The sequence below is a fragment of the Echiichthys vipera genome, assembly GCF_963691815.1.
Source record: "Echiichthys vipera genome assembly, chromosome: 20".
NCBI lineage: Eukaryota > Metazoa > Chordata > Actinopteri > Perciformes > Trachinidae > Echiichthys > Echiichthys vipera.
Window position 1 is genome coordinate 8,527,721 of NC_139845.1, and position 22,337 is coordinate 8,550,057.

The following is a 22,337-nucleotide window of genomic DNA, read 5'->3' on the forward strand; positions in this document are numbered from 1 at the left end:
GTCACTCAAGAGGCCGCGCCCCTAATTATTCATAAACTTTAACCTCCAATAAAATAAAATCTAGCATGGTACAAAATAATTCACCCTACTCAGTGTTGTCATGGAAATATGACCTACACATACAGACTAGAATGTTTTTTTACGCTGTGTCAACGGCCTATTTAACATGAGGGTCAATGAGAAATTGCTCTATTATGCAAACTGCCCCTACTGGCCCGTCAGAGAACAGCAGTTTTTGGCACTTAGGAATAGGACCAACCAGGAAAGCGCTTTGGTGGGGGCTTGGGTTTGACCTGGCTGTTTTGTTTCCACCTCTTGTTATTTTTCAACCCAATTGTGGATACATGTGTAACTCACTAAATATGTTACTGTATTCCAAGACCACGAGGCAGAGACATACTGATAAAAAACGCAATATGCTGCTTAATAGTGCAACAATTCATGCAGCAGTAAAACTAAATCAACTTCTGAAAGCAGGTTCTAAGCAGGTTTTAAGTATGTTGTGTGTTGACACTGGCAAAGTCACAAATTAAAGTAGTCTGTAATCAAACCAGTCAGCATGCGTACTAAAAAATATATTTTTGAGTGTACTGCTGATGGGCACAATTCTCCCACAATGCATGCACAAAGGAAATTAAGTGGCTCACAGCTGGGGGAAAAAAACCCTTATTGTGGGTGGTGAATAAACTCTATGAACACCTAAAAATATATATATATAACAATGGAACTGTTGGAAATACATTGAGTTCTCTCTGTGGACTTAGATTGATAATAGCACTTGTTGATTGGCATCCCGTAGCGCAATTGTTTAAAAACGTACTGTTAATATACATACATAAACAGTAGTATAATAGTATACACAATAGTATAAACTGTAGAATGGAATATTAATGTATGAGTAATGTATGGGTGCATGTATGAGTCTGCAGATGTATGTATGAGTCTGCAGATGCATGCAACTAAGTGAATAAGACTGCATTGCAACACAATATTCTTTAGTTTTTATTTGCTAATGTAAATTTTAATGCATTTTTCATGGTTCTCGTTTTCAAAGGTTACTCTTTATTTAGTTTTAATCATGTTTTCTCCATGGGCGGGGGTTGTCAAATTGACATTGCTTGTCCTGCAAGCATGAACGCAGCTTGACATATCTGTCCTTAAGCAAATGGTGGAGTTAATTTACAGATAAACACTGTTTCTACCTTACCAACAACTAGACACTGGGATGTTTATGATGTTTTACCAAGTGACAGACAGACAGAGAGCCCTTTCTGACAGGATCCCTTCGCTAAAATTATAACTGTATCCAGGAAGAGCCGATTAACGTGTGCTGGCCAGTGTGACGGTGGCTGGGATCCTGTAGGGGCTGAAGCCGGTACATTTTGGATACCAACTGCACCTCTGCAGGACAGTGGGCCGGACGTGAGCGTGTGTTACTGAGAGATAAGGAAAGACAAGGCGGTGATGCAGTATTTTTTGAGGCAGGAGGCATGAAATTAAGTGGCATGAACAGTAAATTAACAATTCAAAAGAGCAGATTGACATTATAAATAGAATAAAATTAACTTTGTCTGCCACATATTTGGCCCCCTAATCTCAGCCTGTTTAAATAAGAGGTAATTAAATGTAATAAAGATCTTATTTAAGCACTTGTAAAGGACACCGACATTTAAAAAGATAATCCTGCTTTTGAATAAGTTAAAAAGCTTTGGCTACTTCTCCTTTTTTTAAAGAAAATACAGTCAAATGTAATGTTACTCAAAGCACAGAGGTTCAAGAGAGAAGTAACCACGATTGACCATTCTGATCTATGTGATCCGTGATGCGTTCACTGACACCACACACAAACTATATACACTAAAACCATGCCACTCAAATCTATCCTACGTTTGCATCATTGATCAAATGTGTTTAAATGCATTGGCTTTCTTTCAGGTTTGTGAATTATTGAGATGGGTTTTTATCCTTTCCTCAAACCCTTCAGAGGGGAAACATGCCGTGGGTTCATGAAAAAAAATATATTTTCTCATACTGTTTCTTCTTTGCAACAAGTCATTTCTTTTTTTGTTTTTCATGTAGCTGCTCTGGTAACACATGTAAAGACGTGGATAGATGACAGAAAAACACCATTTGCCTAATTGAAAAAAAAGGACTGGTGATGGGTGCTTTTCTCTTACAAATCCTTCACAACAAGGCAACGTTTCATGGTTTAATTGTTGTTGACACAGTTTTGATTTGGCTGCCGTGGAAGGCACTGAATAATCGTCATTCCTAAGCAAACAATTTGCTGACAACAGCTCTTTGTAATCTGTGTGTCACGTCTGCTGGGCCTTGTTTCAACTATGACAGCTTTACAAACAGAGAGGAGATGAAACCAGAAGGCTTAGCTTACAACTCCAACAGACGACCACTTTTCCTATCACCCATGATCGCTTTCTTTTGCTTCCCTTTTCTTCTTTAGTAAGTGGGCCCGGTAGCTATATCTCATCAGCTCAGGGAGGACTAGCAATGAGGCAAATGGGGACAGATATCGGAGGAGAGTTGAGAGACGACGGATAGTTTGTGACAAAAAAAAAGGCAGAGAAAGGACACATCTATAAGACAAAGTCGTCTCAGCCAGTCTGAGTCAGCTGACAGGACAGACAGGATTGTTAATTGCCCTGAGAGCATATTTCTCATCCCAGCCGCTGGTAATTGGACGTGAACACCGGTGATAAATTGCTCAGGCCATGTTTGATTTGGTGGCTCCAGAGTGCTGCGTGGCACCTGGAATTAAGACTGGCATGCAGTGGGGAGGGATGTTGGCAGTTTCTCTTTAAAAAGATTAAATATATATATATAAATATGACTTTAACTTCTGCTCATACATTTTTGAATCATTCAATGACAACGTGTAACACCTTAGTATGAGCTTTTATTACAGGTAAAATACAAAGCTCAGTGGTGAATAGTTATTTATGCCTTTGGTTCTGTGATCGTGCAAAACCTTCTGTGTATTAACTATCAACCACAGGGAAAGTCATTTCAAATAAAAGTCTGTAAGAGTCATGGCATATAGATTTTTGATTTTCGGACACACTTTCCTATGAGTTTTCCTCCCTTTTTAAAGAAATGATGCCATGACTGCTTCAGACAGGCTACCCTATGACTGATTTAAGCAATTTTTGGACATATTTATACTTTTTTGACATGCTATGACTATTTTTTAGGACACAATTTTCAATGAGTTTTCCTAACCTTTTTAAACAGATTATGCCATGACTGCTTTATAATAATTTTAGCATTTTTGGACATATCTATATCCTCAGGCCTGGACTCTGCTGTCCACTTACACCTCAAGGAGAAAGCCCACTCCTTTGATTACAACAATGTCCACATCCTTGACAGACAGGACAGATGGTTTGAAAGAGGAGTAAAAGAAGCCATCTCTGCAAAAGTAGAGAAACTATCGCTAAACAGAGGAGGAGGTCTGAGACACCACTTATCTCCAATTTACAATGCAGCCCTTTCATCCCTTCCCAGGAGATTCAACAATCTAACCTCAAAGAACAACTGTTCACACACAGCCTCCTGTGACTCCAACGACTGCCGTTAAGACTCAATAGAGCACTAACAAAGTCGAAACCTACTTCTCACCAGCAACTGTCACTCTAACGACGGTCGTTGGCACTTGGAGGACAAAGGGTTTCAGTGACATCATCGGCCTTGTGAGAGGTTAAATACCTGGATCAACTGATGAAGCCTCTTGGATGAGAGGTGGAACATCTTCCTAGACAAATGACCAAGTCCAGTTGCTTTTGACTGAAATTGCTGGGGGATAACGATGACCAGCACAAATGAGAACATTCACATCCAGGCTTATTGTCAAAATATAATGTTTTATAATTGAAAAGTTGTTAAACTGAGTAGTTCTATAGTATGTCTAAAAGGTTCATAGTTTAGTTATGGAAAAAAGTAAACAAGTCATACTTAAGTATGTTGAAAAAAGCCTTCAAAAAAATCATAGTAAAGTATGTTAAAGGAAGTCAAAAAACGTTAAAATACAATATGTTGAAAAAAATGTCAAATGCGTCATGATATTGCATTTCTAAAACATTCATTGCATATTTATTCTTGAAAAAATGTAAATCAAATTCATAGTAAAAAAAAAAAAAGTCAATGCAATATGTTGAAATAAATTTGAAAATCAGTCATTCTTAGCATAGCATGTCTAAGAAGAAGAAGAAGAATTAGAAGAATTACTTTATCAATCCCGCAACGGGAAATTCGATTTGTTCACTCTATTATTCATGTTACACACACACAGGCCTGAAATACACACACACAATCACAAACAGGACCTATATACATGCAATTAATGGAGAGATGTCAGAGCGAGGGGGCTGCCAGTCTACCGGCGGCCCGAGCAGTTCCAGCCGAGTCACCTATGGACTGAGCTACTGCCGCCCCAAAGACTAGTTCCCCGCGGCGGTGAGAGCGCCGAATCCTAACCACTAGACCACCAGGGAAATAGTCAGAGCACAGGTTGTTGAAAAAGGTAAAGAAATGTCATAATACAGTCAAACAACTATAACAATTGAAGATAGTCTACTTTACATCATTGCTTAGAAGCTGTAAATATAATTTTATAATATTTGACTTTGAGGTGAAGTCATTGGAAAAAAATGCCAAGCTTTTAGTCAAAGACACTTGTCAGAGCATTTTGTTTTACAGGCAACAGAACCTTTTATCAGCACCGAAGTGCTTGTTTATTTAGGCAACTTTTTTTTTTATATACTTAAATCTAACATCAAAACTAAAATTCAAGTAGAACTTCAATAGTGCTTGTACAAAGGACTGTATTTAAGACAAAAATAAAGAAGACACTTAGTTTGCTTATTTTTATTCAGCAGATTTTAATAGAATGCAAAGGTCCATTATGTGGAAACAAATTCAAACACTGTTTCTGCTGTGGCATACAGAGACAGAAAGAGAAGAGACTGCCCATAACAGGATCATAACCATTACTAGAATGTAAACTTTACAGAAGGAGATAGAGAGATGATAAAATGCCACATGATGGCATCAATTTTTCATAAAAGTGTGACATGGTTAATAAACGACAAAACACTTCCCACAAAAACATCTGCAAATGTCATCACACAGATATACATTGAAGACAAAAATAAACTCATCCTTTTTTTTTGTCTGTGTGGCTCCACCTACAGTATTTCTCTAAAATAAATCCATTTACACTTTTCAACATATCCTCACATTTACATGAAATTCGTTAGGGAAGCATTTGTTTGCAAAAATCAAGCGTCCCCCCCCCCGAACACCCAGTCCCTTTCCTGTACAGAAGAAAGCAGGGATTGGGCTAGAGCATTAGAGAACAAAGAACATGATTGGCTGAAACACATACATAACTATAATAATTATTATCATTCACACAGAAAGTCTGCTGAAAAGGTAACATGGCAAATTACAGAGATTGGCAATAGTGCAGGCTGCTTGAGCTGGCAGTGGGCCATTAGGAAAATAAAGGATGAATAGAAAGTGATTCTTGCACGATTCATTTTTACTTTAGCATTGCTAGCATGCTCTATTTGGAGCTATGGGGGGCTAGCTGAAGAGAAAAAAACGTGTGAGCAGAAGAGAAGTCAGGGCTGGAGGGATGAAATGTCAAATAAAAAGGAAGATTGAGTCAATGCTTGTCGTTTAGTTTTTCCATCATCTGTCTTCTGTCCAATGTGCCACTTGCCGTCCATGGTGGTCTTTGGAATGGTGTTGATAGGATGGTCATTTTTCCCCCCCGTTTTTCTTTTTTAACGGCGGTAACCAAACTCATCGGCATCATCCGCGCGGAAGTCTCCATAGCGCCAAATGTTGAGCTGAAGAGAAGACGGACACAGATTTAATTGATCTTAATGGGATAAATAACCATAAAAAGCAGTTATGTACCAAATTACTTTGGATGGGGCTTCAATAACCTCTTTTGCACATTACCTTAAATGGTCAGGAGAAGAGAGAGAGTAGGAGGAAGATGGAAAGCCACCGCGTAATAGTGAGAGTAAGATCACTGCTTTCACAGCCCAGTGCGACGGCTGCATCATCATCACCACCACCACTACTACTTAATCCAACTCTTTGTGCTTACCCATCCAAGCTGGAGGCCCACATTGCCTCAAATACAACCCAGTCTATTGCTTCTCCTTTCCCATTACATTCACATACGTGCATCGCCTCATAAACCATCACATGCATTTCCCAGCTAAATGTCGCCATTATTACAATGCAATTGGCAAAGTGAGTGTGTGTAATTTGGAGAAGCATCCAGTATAGTATTAGTTATTTAAATGTGATAGAAACTGTACAGAGTGTGTGTGTGTGTGTGTGTGTGTATACACAGGGCTTTGTGTCTGTGTGGGATGTTTCTTTTTTGGCTCTCAGAAGCGTACGCGCTCAGCTGTTAATGCTGTGATTCATACCTAATTAGCGACTGTGCTAATTAGCACTAGTTATTAGGATGAATGAATGAAGCAAGCCATTTGTACGTTTTGACATTTCCCCCGTCTCTCACTCCACTACTTTTTTTTTTTTTTTATCTCTCCACCTCCCTGACAACCTGAAAACATGGTTGTAACTGGAATTGTGATTAGAGCCAATTCCACCTCTGACTGCTCATTTTCTTGAGCATGCTGCATAACTACGGGGTAACTAAGAGGAGCACAGGAGGAACGACTTCCTCAAGGATTCTTGAGCCATCATCAGCTTGACATTTACATGAGTAAAAACAAAACAGGATCCAAGTGCTATCTATGCAAGCTCAGGGGGTTCTTGTGAAAGGCACCTCGGCTCTGTACAAACGCTTGCCTGTCAAAGTCTAAATATAAAAACCAAAAGTGATCTGGCCTTTGCCAACAGAGCTCATGTATAGACATCTATTATTGCTTCTTTAATTCACCAGGAAACGACCCAAAACATCAATATTAGTTAATCCATAGCAATATTAACTGGCTTCTCGAGCTGGGCTGTGACACTCAGTCCCGAGTCCCAAGACACCTTTCTTTAAAAGGTCATGAACATCATTTTAAAGTCCGTAAAACAATCGGACACTGTTTCGGACAGAAGTTTAAAGCAAATGTAGTCTGGCTTACTCGATGTACAGTGCAGGTATAAAGCCTGACATCTGGAGCGTGATATCAGACTGTCTCTGCAACGTTCATTTCCGCGGACAGACAGCGCTGACCTAGCACTGTAGAGCTTGGTATGGCTTTGTGAGACTATAGCATATGTTACTCAAGTTCACACGGCTTGTTCCTTGAGCCTGTATTATGCCCCACCGTCTGAGTAAAAGCTATGAAGATGGAAAAGGGGGGCAGATCTGTCGCGCCTCTGAGCCGGCGGCGGTGCACAAGTTGACCCAGCGAAGGGTCAAAAAGTGACTAAGCAAACATTGGATGCTGTAGTCCACCTTCTATTCCTCTCCCCTTTTCTCTCTCTCCCTCGCACACAGCACAGCATTCCGTCTCTGTGCTCCTCTCTACTGACCGCTACTTGCGCTACTACAATGCATAAAGTTTATGGTTTGTGTGTCAGGTGGGATTAGAGTGGTTGAAAGGTTCTGATTGGCCCCAGTGCACTAGATGCTGACCGCTCTTTTGCTTCTGGAATGCTGGAAGAGTGTTTTGTGAAATCACACAGCGGGGTTGCATTTTCGCCACCTTTGCTTGGTTGTGTGAATAAACAAAGCCGGGGTAAACAGCAGATCTTTATTAGGGTGCTGCATGATCTGTGTGTGATGGGGCTTCAAACACAGGAGTAAATAGAGCATTCATTGGGGACTATCTGCAGCGGCGGTATTTAGCTAGTGAGTATTTACGGCAGCTGGATGGTGATCGAAACACTTGGTAACACCTTACTTTAATGTTTTGAAGGATCATTTCACAGTGCAAAGGTGTAGCACATTTATGTGTCTGTAACAGAGGAGCTAAGTGAGACAAAGAAATAAGCTATATCACACAGTCGATACTTGTAAGTAAGATCAACTGTTGGTTTAGATTTTTCCTTTGACAATAATAAATATATACTGTATTATATCACCAGATGTATCCTTCAAACACAGATTTGCTTTTCATCTCATGAGATGAGAGATTTGCTTTTGTCTTATAAAAATGAATACAATCATTATGATCTCCTTTCGGATGCTTTCCTTTGCTGCTAGTTTCACTCTATTTGAGCCCAGTAAACCACCTGGTCAGTCAGAGTCTTTTCCACTGGACGGTGTTGCGTCCAAGCTGTGTAACTTGACTCATCTTCACACGGGAGCACTGGGGTGTTATGTGCTGCTTCTATTAATTTTTTCCCCCATCTCTCTTTCTACCCCCACTGCACACTTTTGCACACATCCCCACCCCCATTTTCACAGTATGGACCTGCACAGACTGTGGGAAGCAATCCATATGGGACAATGGCGACTGCCAATGTAATGTGTCGCATTTTGAGAGAGAGAGAGAGAGAAAAGAAGCAAAGAGAAACGAGACTCTCTCTCTAGTATTTGGTGTTGAAAAGTAATTAGTGTTGTAATGTACACTTGTTTTGGCAACATTAGGTTTCTCACTGAGAGGCAGAAGAAGCACAATTATTAGGATGAGGAGCTGAAAAAGAAGCTGATATAAAGACGAGAAAGACAATGAGAGTGACAGAGATTGGTGGGATTTGGATGAAGTGACTCACCCTGGCACTCTTGGCAGATTCTTGACTGTTCAGGTACTCTGTCACCTGGGGTAGAAAAAGAAGAGTCATTAGCATATCACATCGCTGCGTCACAGGAAGGATTTTAAAGGATTAAGGGGAATCAATGCATCCTTTCAACCTGCTTTGCCCCTCGAGACAACCCGTTTTTTTTGAGAAAGGGCACTGCTCACCCTCCAAGCAACACTGGATGTAAGAAACAGTGTTCTCTGAAGATCAATAGGATCAAGATAACACACGTAGATGCAGTGGTTATGTCACATCTGGATGTGGAACGTATAAATGTGAAGAAAGCACACGGAGCACAGAACGCCACATTACGGCTCACCCTTTGGGGTCATTGCTTTATCCGCCGTGTGCAGGGCATCACTTTGCGGTTCATGCCACAGCTCACACTAGCAAAGCCATTGGAGATGAGAGGCTCTCATAACCCCCTTGTGCCTGCCAGCCTCAGGACAACACCTCACTGGTTTGGGGCAGCAATTTATAATCAAGGGCATTCACAGGACGCCTTATGAGAGCTACTGGCTAAAAAGAGTGAGCCCTTAGTTCTACCTGTGTTTCATATAGAAAAATCAGAGTTCTCTTGTATGGTAGTATATAGACAGATACGTATAGTATTTATGATGATTGCCAATACTATCCTTTATTCAAGTGAGAAAATGTAACTTTTGAAATAAATAATACACTTATGAAGGAAAAGTCGATTTCATAAGCACCCTTGTCCAATACACTACCTTACTGGTTTGGTATAAGACTGAATATTCTGCGGATTGCTTTTCGTATTCATCAATTCATCATTTCTAAAATGTCAGAAAATAATGAAACCACCCCCTCACATTTTCTCACAATCCAAGCTGACACAATTCAAAGTGCAAAGTGCAAAACCAAAACTCAAAACTCAAACCAGAGATATAAAATGAAGAAAAGCTGCAGATACCCAAATTTGGGAAGCTGGTACCAGTGAGTGTTTGATATTTTTGCTACAAAAAAAAGACCTAAACTAATCAATAGGCAAAATATTTGCAGATTCGTTTTTCTGGCAACTCACTAAACCTTTTAGCTTTTTGTGGCTATTGTGGGAAAACTTTAAGGAAGATAACTTCTGTACGACGGGCATCACAGATTGGCTAACCTTATGACTCTCTCTACTTGAGTAATAACTGTTGGATGACATTTAATCTTAACTCATAGCCACATTAGTCTCTATACAGCAAACGTCACATAAGACAAAGGCATTAGAATGTTAGCTACAAATCTATTATGCAACTTAAGAGTGACAATATAATAATATATTCAATATACTATCAAATACTACATTAAACAGAGTCTTATATAATGTGGTTTTATTTAAAACAACATTTGAGTCTAAAATTGATGCGCACACACATAGAAACACACACACGCGCACACACGCACGCATGCACACACACCCACAAATAATGTGTTTTTTATAAAAGCATTCGTTTTCTGGGCTTGAAACAAAGAACTGGAAGTTCGTACGTATGGACACAGAGAGGGACAAAAGAGTTGGAGGAAGAGAAGAGGAGGAAGCCAATGTGCAGTGTTGAGCATATTGACTGCTTCTGCAAGAACAGCCATTTAGCCTCATTGAATGAACCAGTGATGAGTCATAGGGCAGGGGGTGCAGAGAGAGAGTGAAAGAGGCAGTGTTTGGTCAGATGGGTACAGTGTAAGTGGATGTATGGACCTTGGAAAGCTGAAGCGGCTGACCCTCTGAGTGGAGTTGTCCTCCACCATTACAATGTCAGAGTGGATACAGAGTTATAAAGCTCTACCCAAGGCCCTCACACACAGTTCGCCTCACCTCCACCACGTCTAACCCTGGCAACCCCCACCACTCACATTCTGTCTGTGAATGGTGGAGGTATAGTTCTGCATGTAAGTGTTGCACAAAAAATACTGCATTTAAAGCATACTTTGCGGGATCCTGATTAGAGGGACACATGCAAAAGGGAATAGTAGCATTACAGTTCATAGAAATAACACCAAGAAAGCAAAACTCACTTGAAAGAAAGAGACTGTAAAGATGAGTCATTGTATTCTTGTAATGGTTTCAATTGTGCACCATGTTTTGTAGCTTATTATAGCAGCAGATGAGCTGGCTTTCACACTCAGACGCACACACCAGAACAAGGATGCCAGATGTTAAAACTGTCGAGTGTGGAAGGGGCTCTGGAGTGTAATTGCTTAGCTAGCTTGCGCACATAGGTTGATTTGATAGCTACGCTGCACATGGCATCGCCAAGATAACAGACTGGCAGCTGGATCGTACAGCCAGGTCTGTCTGGGGGAGTGCATGTGTGCGTGTGCGGCTGGGGAAAGTGCAGTGGCTGCACAAGTCATCCATCAAAGCCAACTAAAGGGAGGGTTTTTTGGAAGGCGTTGGGATATGGCATCTTGGTCCCATCAGGCAGATGTCACCATACGGAAGACCCAACCGACGATATTTCAAGAGCACAAAAGGGCCAGTGATGCCAATTGGGCTTTGGAGGGGAGCTATCCGTGCCCGTAGCGGTTTTAGCTGTCATTCGTAGTGCTGCGCTACGAGAGCTTGGGCCTCACTAAAAGGATGTGGAAGAGGATTTCATATCTGCCAAAATGGATCAAGCAATATTTGAACAGAAAAGAGAAAAATTTCATTGAAAGAAAAAATGGCTAGGACTATAAAGCCTAGCTCAACTTTAAAGGAAAACTATATCCACTTTTTCCAAACTCCACACAGCTGAGAGCGTGCCTCCAAATTATTCTGTGAAAGATGCTCAGTCAAGAGCACTACAGCACAATATGCACAGATGATATGCTGCCATATTGGCACTACCGCGGTGAGCCTCTTTGTACTCTGGTCGGGAGGGTGCCTTTCCTGGCTCGCCCTCATCCTTCACTGTTATGCTCAGTGTAGCTCAATGTAACACAACAGCCAATCAATGTGCAGCTCAACGCCGATGATCACTGCCTTCGGATCCTGAACAGCCCCACGTATCCTGTCCCCGGATCCTTCTTTCACTACTTTTCTATCGGCTCCAGTAGGGAGGTATAATAGCTCATTAAGACGCAAACAGAAGCAAAACTCATCTGGAGATGAGTAAAGGAATGTTTCTTGTCACGGTACACAAGTGCGACATTAAACACAGCAAGGATGGAAAAGAGGATAGATGGAGGATTGTCAGAATAATTATGCAAGGCAAAGGCCAACAAGGAAGCGAGGAGAAGAATATGAAACAAGAAAAAGGGGATAATGAATGAGGAGACAAGGAAGAAAAGAATTGGGAGGGGGCTTGGATGGCAGAAGGCAGCGGGTGACAGCGTGCTTTTCTGGATGACCCTACAGAGCTCCCATATGCCAGACAGATGCCATGTTTGGTGAGCAGTGGCCATGGACACTGGCAGTAGCAGAGAAAATGCTGTTCGGCTGAGGAGGTTGCTGCATGTGTGGGAGTGTCCTTCAATTTGTGTGATAAATTCGTAGGATCCATTTAACTCTGCTCGGAGTCTGTAACATGCAACCAAAACAGCTCTGGAAGTTTAACTGATTACAGAAGTCAATTTGTTATAATTTCATGCCAACAGTTCACGTTTTAGTGTTTTAATCACAGCCTTCTGAGACTAGAAAACTACTATGTGACGCACACAATCAGGGGAAAAACAAAAAGATTATTTACAACTGCTGTTTGAGTCCATTTTAATGCATGCAGGTGACTTTGTAGTTGCAGACTTGGTGAGGGACTTTGTGTGAGCGTGATGCTTTTCATAAGATCAACGACAGGTGGTGTGGGTATGGTGTTTTAGCACTTGTCAGTGTGTCTGCCTGGCTGTGAATCTGTCTGCATGAGAGTGAGACCGTCTATTTCCCCGTACTGGCCGGCATGCCGTGCCCAGGTGGTGTTCTGGTAAGCATGGTGTGAAAGTGATGGATCAGAAGCAAGCGCTAACATGGCTGTGTTCTGACAGGTTGTGTGTGTCTGGTGCGTAGGTGAGCTGCCTTCACAGCACCCAAGAATGGTAAATAAAAGCAGATTTTGGATTGAGTGCATATGAAAAAGTAAGTGACTAATCAAAGTTCTAGTGTTGAGTGTGGTCTCTTGGTCTTTGCCGCCGAGATAGCATGTCAGGCAACGTAGAAACCACTTGAGTGGAAAGGGAACAATGAGGCTTGTCCTCCACGCATGTTGAGCTTTTCTCATTAACAGCAATGACGATCAGACACACAGCCTCCCAGACAAGAGCAGTCAAACTCCAACCACAGAGAAAACTGCTACTCACTCCCTTTTGTAATTTTTTTCTTTGTTGCTGCTTTGCTCAGTTTTGTTTTTTGCTCTCTCAATCCTCATTACACATGGTTTCATCCTCTATCCACCTGCTCCGCCTCCTTTTCACTCCACTGAAAGCCGAAAAACTCTACACAAGACAGGTCTTTGTCAGAGGGTTTGCTGGAACATAACAGCTTTTTATGTGTGTAACTCACACTGTTTCAAGTTGAGTGTACTTGGTTGAACTGTGGATTGTAGTGCAAAGAGATGTCTCTCATTCAACATGTCAGTGCATTAATACTGCATGGCAAGCAGAGAGTAGGCCAGGGTGGTGGGAAAGTCTCTTCAGACTTCTCAAGTGGTTGGATAGCGAAAGGCTCGTCACACAAGCACCATAGTTAACCAGGGAGAGGATCCTCGTGTGTGCGTGAGAAACAGACGAGGGAAGGTCATCGCATTCAAGTAAATGTAGGATGAAACCATTTGCACTGCCTCATTTTCACAGATGTTTAACTTCACATGTAAATTTTACTTTACCCATACATTTTTTTTTTCTAAAAATCCACGATCGAACCGAAAAAAAGGTAGAAAATCCAATTAAATAACACAAAAATTTGTGTGAAAAGTTTCTCATTTTACTTTATATTGATTAAAGCATTTTGTGAGCTGTCAATGATGTAAGAGAACTTTGTTTACTGTAAACTGTAAAAAAAAAAAAAAAAAATGAGCCTTATATGTTCATCATGTGTATGAGTGTCATTGTCCCTATCTGGGGTAAAATGGGAATACGCCATGTTGCACGCTGTTCCCCCCCAGCATGGCTGTCGGAGAAGATCAGGCGCTTTGGCGGGAACGTGGCATGACAAGCCCACCAGCATGGGCTCATAAAGTTAAGGAGGACACACATACACACACACACACACAAGTAAAACACATGCACACTAAACAAATGCAAGGACTAACAGATATCACAAAGAACATTCTCCAATGCTCTCCTGGGGGCACTGGGAAGAAAACAAGTCTTATGTAAACACTAATGTATCATAGAAATATGTTGTGTTCATGATAAAGAAAAAAAGTACACACACACACACACACATACATATATATATATGAAGGCTGTGTAAAGAGTTTGCACTACAATAACTGTTTCCTATCTCCTGGTCAGGAGGTCACACAACTCAAAATAATCAAAGTTTGATCATTGTGGTGCCTCCACTCCCTTCCTGACAATTTTCTACTTAGCCTCAGGGTGTATGGGAGGGAGGATATAGTGTGTGTGTGTGTGTTTAAATCCGCAGAAGATAAAATGGCGTTTGGGAAGTGGCGCGTGTCAGCTAGGACATGTCAAAAGGGCCCTCAGAGCTGTGGCAGTAGGGGAGGCAACTGCCTGTGCGTGTGCTTGTGCATGCAGTCAATAACAGGGGAGCAGAAAATGTCCATTAAAAAGGCTACTTCTCTAAGTTTACTTGTAAATTAGGTATTGAGCCATTGGTGGAGAGCGGTCATGCCATCACACATGACCGTGAAGCTTAGTGTGCGTGTGTGTTTATATGTGCCATGTGATGTTTTTGTGGGATAAGGTGGGGGGTTGTTGATGGGCTGTGATAGCCGTTGGAGTTGAACACGGAGGGCATCGGCCTGAAAGTTAGTCAACTGGTGGTCTGGAAATGGCTAAAAGCCATTTAAAGATGACACGGTAAAGAATTTTGGGGTCAGGGTGAGAGCAAAGGGGACTGGATTCACAGTGGCAGGATCCATGGGGGTGCTTACTGGCTCGGAAACATAAAATTCCAACTCCCTATTTATGTTATAAAAAAAGGGAAGTAAACTCCAGATTTCTCAATGGATTATTTCATTCTTAGACATAATCAGTGGCGATTGCTCTAAGACTGCAAGGGAAGCTCAGCTTCCCCTAAAATGTCACCAAATTCCCACCATTCCGTTGTTCTGAACTGATCCGGAGACTTTACTGATCCCCAGCGACTTTGTCTTTGTTAAAAACAACTAGCGTTGCGTTTGGCGACTCTGTTCTGTCACTCAACGGTTTCTTTCCCTAACGAGTAGCCTGGCGCAGCAGCTCCAGCTGGGCCAAGGCTGTTTAAGCAGCCTAGCTCTGCTGACCATTGAGAGGACACTGATCAAGTCCCTGGAAAAGACGCCTAGTTGGTACGACAAGGTCACAGAAGGGTAGAACTTACAAATAAATAAACAAACACATTTATGAGGTAGGCCGAAAAAATTAGCTTCCCCCCCTCAAGACCAGCAGCTGCCACTGCTCTCTATAGTTTGAGAAAATGGTGTGAAGGGAAATAAATTAACACCTTATCCAAGGCACTGGGGAAAGTTCAAATTATATATAACCTATACTGTGACATAACGTTGGCTAGTGTTTACAAATATATATACACCATTATTTTTTTGCATTTTCTTTATTTTGTTTCTATTAACTTAATTTGGGACCGGAGGGCGAAATAAGAGCCATTTGTCAGGCAGTTGATGAAAAGTTATAACATATGTCGATAAAGAAGAACATCCAGTTATGGTCTTGTGTTAAGACTATCCATGTCCAATATTACAGATGTACCGTATATAGAGATGGATAATTTGCTGTTATTTTCAATCTAATAGCCTTGCATTTGCTCTATGTTCCAACAGTGAACATGCCATATCTTTTCTTTTTGCCCCATTTAAATTTTGTTTTTGTTCTATATGATTCATCTTGGGTTTGTTCTCTCAGGTATTGTATATGTGCATTTTCTCTTGCGCCCCCCCTATCCATTTCAAATAAATAGTTAAGTGTATGTTGGAGCTCATGAGGGATCCCCACACATGTACTATGTTTGTCCACTCTGCTTGGGGACAGCTCATAAGTGACCAGAGCAGCTCTACTACATGAAACATTGGTTGCCCATGAGGCCTGATTTTGTTACGGTGAACCTACTGTATAGAAACACCAATATTCCCATGAGGCATATCATCAGTGTCCAAACCAGTGCCTTAAAAGTACGGCAGCAGGGGACTACATCACATGAGCCATCTTACTGTAGGGTATGTGTACCAAACGGCACAATTGCTCTTTGATAAATGGAACAACCCATCCCTGGAGGCATCCTGTGTATGTGTGAGCCTCCCTCCTGATTTCCTGTATGGATTTCCCACATGCAGCTGTAGGTGTGCCTACACTTCTAAGCACACCATTTCATCTTCATCTACAGTTTCAACCCCCATTAACACAATTACCGTGCAATACAACTGCTGAGCTATTAACTACGCCAGGGACTCTAACTGCAATCTGTAAGAAAACTACACTACCCGTGAGGCAGTTTATGTGAAAACACATGGATAAATAACAAAATGCCTGCATCTCATGCGAGTCGCAACTTAGAGGCTGCCCTTCTGGCCCCTTGGAACTACTTAAAAGTCCTCTGCTCAGCATTCAAACATGAAAGCAAGGCCTCAGTGTGAATACAGCTACAATGCAGGGAAAGAAGATAAAAGGAAAAAATAAAACTACATTTCCCAGGGGGCTGCCGGATAATTAAAGATTCCAGGACTCTCATCTGCAGCGTTCACTCTAAGGGAGCCACCTCACAGCTGTTTTCCCCACAGTCCACCTTCCGCTGACACACACAACTCTAACATTTTAATAAAGATCTCAAGCATGTCTTTACAAACATTTATCTAAGGTGTGTGAATTCTTCTTTTATATATATCTTTATCTCTTCAGTTAGGAACGTAATAAACACTAGGCCTAGGTCAATACAGCAGGCGGCGTCGTTGTTGGTGATTGATAATTGCGCTGACAAGGGACTGACAGACACTTCCGTGTTTGTAATTGACTTGTAATTAGCAAACAGGAGGTTATTAGCTTGAAACGCTAATAAACTTTGGGGGCTAGCACCGATGTCAGTTAGCTGAGGAGAAACGCATAGCACCCTGTGGCCTGCCAGAGTTTGAATCAGTCATGTTATTTGGCAGCTGCTGACAGAAAACACTGGTGAAAAGCAGCAGAGCACAAAAGATAGTGCTTCTAACCACACAGCCATCTTCAAATTGAGCTGTCATGACAGACTCATTTCAGCTACATCTGCAACTAAAGAAAAAAAGTCAGGTCTGAGTGTGAATCAAAGAAAGCTACTGCAGGCACTTATTCAGGCAGAAAGAAAAATGCATTTATAGTATATCTAGTTATCCGTTGATCCCACTATCTCTTTCACTCTCTCCTTTAAATATTAGCCTGCGGACACACGCACCCAACTTTATGCCTTCACTTAGAATTATAAAAGAGAGGCATTGCTGTCAACTCAGCGTGGGTTCAGGGCAGAATCAGCTGATGCAAGTTGCAAATAATTACAGATAACCGCATTTTAAATCGCAGCTCATTATGAGGCCAACACCAGGTCTGATCTGAGTGCCTCTCCACTTTAATTTCTGGGGATTATTGTTCATCATGAAATTGCACGGCAAGACAAAATGGAAATTAGCACATGGAAAAGCTAAACTAGCAGCCTTTGCATCGCTGTCCAAATCCTCAAGCTCAGTTTGGTTAATATGAAAAACAAAGCTTAAAAATTAGTACTGGGAGAGGGGGAAGGGTGTATGAGTGAGTGAATCTCTGAGTGGAGAAAAAAGTAATAATGACAAGTATGGCAAAGTGAGGGAGCGATGTGCAGAAGGCGGAGAAATGGAGAGGTAAGAGGGACTGAGAGTAAAGGGCAGAGTAAACAAAAAAGAAGTGATGGAGAGGACAGCACTTTGAAAGAAAGGCAATGGGAAGGAGAGTGGTAGAATTGGAGTGATGTTGTGAAACTTAGGTGGAGAAAAAAAATGAAAGACACCATACTGAATGAGTGGAGAGAGACATTAAGAGGGATGAAGGAGAAGACAGAAGTGTTTTCTTGAGTGAGTGTAAGCTAGTGTGGCAACTTGCCAGTGTAGCAGTGGTTAGTTGATGGTGCCAGGGCAATTTAAGGATGGCTTAGTATATCTCTTGTGCCTGAGGTGTAGAAGGCATGAAGTCAGTGTGAGAGTCTCAGGTCAGAGCCAGAGTGAAGGATTTTAGTTTAGTTTTACAATTCAAAGTTTTGACTCATCCCTTTTTTGGTTGCCAAAGTTCAACTGTTTATAACTGGAGTGATTATACTTCAATATAATACTTAAAATAAGTTATGCTTCAAGTTCTGTCGCAGTTTTTGTCTTCAGTACTTTCTTGTTCATGCTGATGCTTACTTGATTAACCTCTACACTCTCGCAATTTATGACGATGAAAATCCATGCACACTTATTTACGCATTTGCTTGATTTTATACCGGAGGGAAGAAATACAAATTTTTTCGCTCCCTACTTAAGAATGGCAGTTGCCAACAAGGGGCAATCAGACAAAATTACATGGTTGACACTTATTACTGCTGCTATGGCACTTATTACTGCTGCTATGGCCCAAGAGCAACGAACATGAATATATATATATATATATATATATATATATATATATATATATATATATATATATATATATATATATATATATATATATATATATATATATATATATATATATATATAACAATCTACAACACAACTGTGTCTTATGAAACAACAGTTGACTTCTACAGAAGCTTCTCCTTAAGCTCTATATGTCATTTTAAAATCTCTGAGTGGTGATTAGGGCTTTGTGTTGGCAAAAATCTGGTGACATCATACGTATCATGGTATAGGGGATAAGATTCATTATATGGCCGTACTGTAAACATGGCCAGTATGAAGAACACACGACCAAATGCATACATTGTTAAGACGGGCTCAACAAGTCAAATGGCTAAGGATAAATTACAGTACAGTACAGTTGTATCAGTATTTCCTTTAACCCCTAGTGGTGACAGAGAGGAAGAGCAGACAAGAACAAAGAGATGGATAATGGGATGCGGTGAACGAGCAGGTGTTTTCATTGACAGAAAATCTGGTGGGTAGAGAGCAAAAAATTAAAAAGTAAATACAGGCTGAATTGGACACCAGCATGATATCCAGTAGTTACTTGCCCGTGGTGCCTCAAATACTTCATCTACTCGATGTAATGTATAGAACATTAATATCCCTTCTGTTTCAAATGTTGTGCTAGTGATAAAGCAATGATATCGCTAACTGACAATAATCTAAATATCAAAGCCTTATAAAGAACACGTACAGATGGACAACACATGATATGCCCGATGTATGACGGATTAAATTTTATACTATGACATTAAATCTGCCTGATTGTCAGTGTCGATACAGTATGTGTGTGCACACTAAATGCATCCTATAGATATTAACAGTATGGAATATACTGTATATGGTAGCTCTGATTCAGACTGATGTTGACATGGATTTTTGAGTCAGTCCACTCTGTAGGACAAAATGTCAGTTGCACTCTAATCCCTTGCTTTATCTTCCATCTGCACCTCTGGGTCAGTATCCTCTCACTCAGTACAGATTATCAATCAAAATTGAACTTAGTGATTTTCCACCCACCTACTACTTCCTGGGCCCCTGCCTTCCTTTTAATATCCCACTTCCATCCAATCAGATACCAGCAGCTGACATGCATACGATCATCTTTGCACCTACACTTTTACATTACTATTTATCCTTTGCCATAATAGTATAGCTGCAACAATAGCCATCCATATGGCATGCATAGTGGACACTGAATGTAGGGCTTAAGACAGAAATGCACTAGAAAAAAAAAGGACATAAAACCCCAAATGGATGAATATCCCTCTCTGCTCTCCCTCTCTTGGGACAATGCCATCCTCAAAGACTGGTGTTAACCTTCAGTGCACTTATGACTGACTATTGATAGTCTGAAGTGCCAGTGAACATTACAGCCCATCTGTTATGCAATACTTAGTGCTAGAGTAGAGATTACAATGACCATGTTCCAATCCCCTGGAATGGATAATGAATAAAGAATAGAGCCAAAATGGAATAGATAGCAAAGACAAAAGTCACTTTTACAAGGAGGCTGATAGTCTGGATGAGTGAGAGGAGAGAAAGAGCTAAGACTGAGCCTGCTTGGATATGACACTATCAAAAGCTTGAGGGGAAGAATGGGGGCATGGATCCAGAGGTCAACAAAAGGTTGTATCTTGGAACATTTTTTTGGCTCTACTGCTCCTGCAAGATAATATTTTCTGCTGTTGCACTGGCAGCAGCAGCTGCAATGCTGCTCATGAATCTTAAACCAGAAATGCTCCTTGCAAACAAAAGACTCTGGGTCAACTCAGGTAAATACAAAAAAAAAAGAAAAAGCCAATTTACAGATGAAATTGTAAATGCATCCAAAGCAGCATATCAAATAGGAATGGGTCAACAAAATCAATCAAAATAGTTTTCATTTGTTAGGTAAAAACATTTACCGTCTTTTTGAAGGGCTGCATTCAATTAAACTAATCTAATCTTCCCATTATTATCTTAATTAACGTTTTTTTTGTCCAGGAAAAATACCAAAAAAGTTGTATATTTTAAGGGAAATTTAAAATTTGTAATGACAATATATTAATTGCAACATAGCGGCAAATCGTTTTTTTTTTTGTTCAACTAATCCACATCAAGATGATAATTGATACATTGTTTCAGGGCTCCATCAACTTCGAAAAGTTTTTTTATCATCTCTAATAAAGTCTTAAAGACCAGAAAGGGAAAGCATTTAAGCAACATCCTTGGTCATCACAAAACCACATTATACATCAAGTCTGGTAGAAACAGTTCTATACCTTAGCTCTGATAAACAACTTCTAGCTGGGGGGAAATGCAGCTACTGTATAAAGCAAAGTACAATGTATCTATGTCTATTGCATAAACCCGCACAGTCTATGAATCCCTCCGTCAATACTCTTTTTGGAGGTTTGAAAAGTGGACTAATCACACTTCGGCTGGTTTGTCTTTGAGTTTGGAAGCAGACTTGATGGGAAGAATTATCAACAAAAAATGCTGTAGAGCTTACTTTAACACTCACTTGTAAGCACATTGGCAACACTGCTGCTTGTTAAGCTCTCTCCAGATCAAAATATTTGTCTGTAGCCAGCAAGGAAGGGGGAAATGCTGGAGATGCAGCTGTTGAATACTAAAGAGAAACTATTTGATCCAACAGAACCTAAATCTGTGCAGTCTATAAGCCTATTAGTCGCATAGCTGAAAGGTTTTAATCACTGTCCTTTGTCTATAAGGTCCATTACCCAGAGACTGCATTATGGTTCCTGGCTACTCTTCCGAGGTCAGAGGTCAAAACACTCTTACAATGATGCACAGTGCTTTATTGACTGACTAAGAGGCATGAAGTGCTTTTATTGGTGCCGTTTAGTGTGTACAAAAATTTGTTAGTAACTAAGTCTGCATGTGCGAATGAAACTATCTCTTTACAAATGTGTTATTCATAGGCTCTGAATTATATGAAAATATATTTTGATTATGCTTCTGAACAATTACACTCTTGTGGACATATTTCTCTATTCCGTTGTGCTTTACAATTTTTAAGTAAATAGCAGAGTGACTAATATTGGGGTTGTGCAGAAGCAGTAATTGCAGCAGAAATAAATGTCCTCCATTTTTCTCTATCGTTCATGTACAGAGAGTACAGAGTGTCTGCTACGCGAATTAGCATAATGAGTGGAAAGTAAATGAGCGACGCTTCGTGGTTTGACAAAATGGCTGCCATTTGAGGCAAATTGTAGAGGTGTGTAAGTGTTTATTGTGTGGCTGGGGATTATCAAGCGAGGAGAAGAATTATGTCTCTTGTGCCACAGTTCTCATTACAAAACCTACAGGCATTTAGTAATTTATAAAAAAAAAAATCTATACGTGACAAACAAAGATGGAAACAACTGATGGATGCTAGCATAGCAATGTAATTATTGGCTTGTTAGAGAACCAGAGGCAGGATACAGTCCCTTTAACATTAAATAATACACAAGGGGCTCATTTCCGAGTGAGAATGCTAAACATTTACTGTGCGCTTAAAAATAAGTAGCACCTGCTTCCATTTTATCAACTGACGGCTTTGTTTATTTAGAACAGCTGTGACACAAATATTGATCCATACTGTGCAATTCAACTGCACTATGAGCCACTGAATAACTAAAGTAGTTAGAGCAATATAAGTCATACTTTGAAACACGGATACTCGATTTGCTGTTTTGCATGGCCACAAACGAAAGTCAGAGTAGGGCAGGGTAAAAATAATTTGTTTACACAGACAGTCCCTTACCTTTATGCAATTTAAAGTACAATTCACATCTCACACTCAGTACAAAGTATTTTGCACCATGAGTGCCTAGTATAAAGTCCCAGTGA

At 40.6% G+C, this 22,337-nt stretch overlaps 1 protein-coding gene across 1 annotated transcript in view; it reads right to left on the reverse strand.

Annotated features, from left to right (window-relative positions):
- Positions 1–4,866: 4,866 nt before the first annotated feature.
- Positions 4,867–22,337, reverse strand: part of snd1 (staphylococcal nuclease and tudor domain containing 1) — a 180,058-nt gene continuing 162,587 nt past the window's right edge. The window contains exons 23-24 of the mRNA XM_083935604.1: positions 8,716–8,760; positions 4,867–5,870 (exon numbers count right to left, since the gene is read on the reverse strand). Of these exons, the coding sequence (XP_083791730.1) occupies positions 5,805–5,870; positions 8,716–8,760 (111 nt within the window). The 3' untranslated portion in view covers positions 4,867–5,804. The remainder of the gene's footprint in view (positions 5,871–8,715; positions 8,761–22,337) is intronic.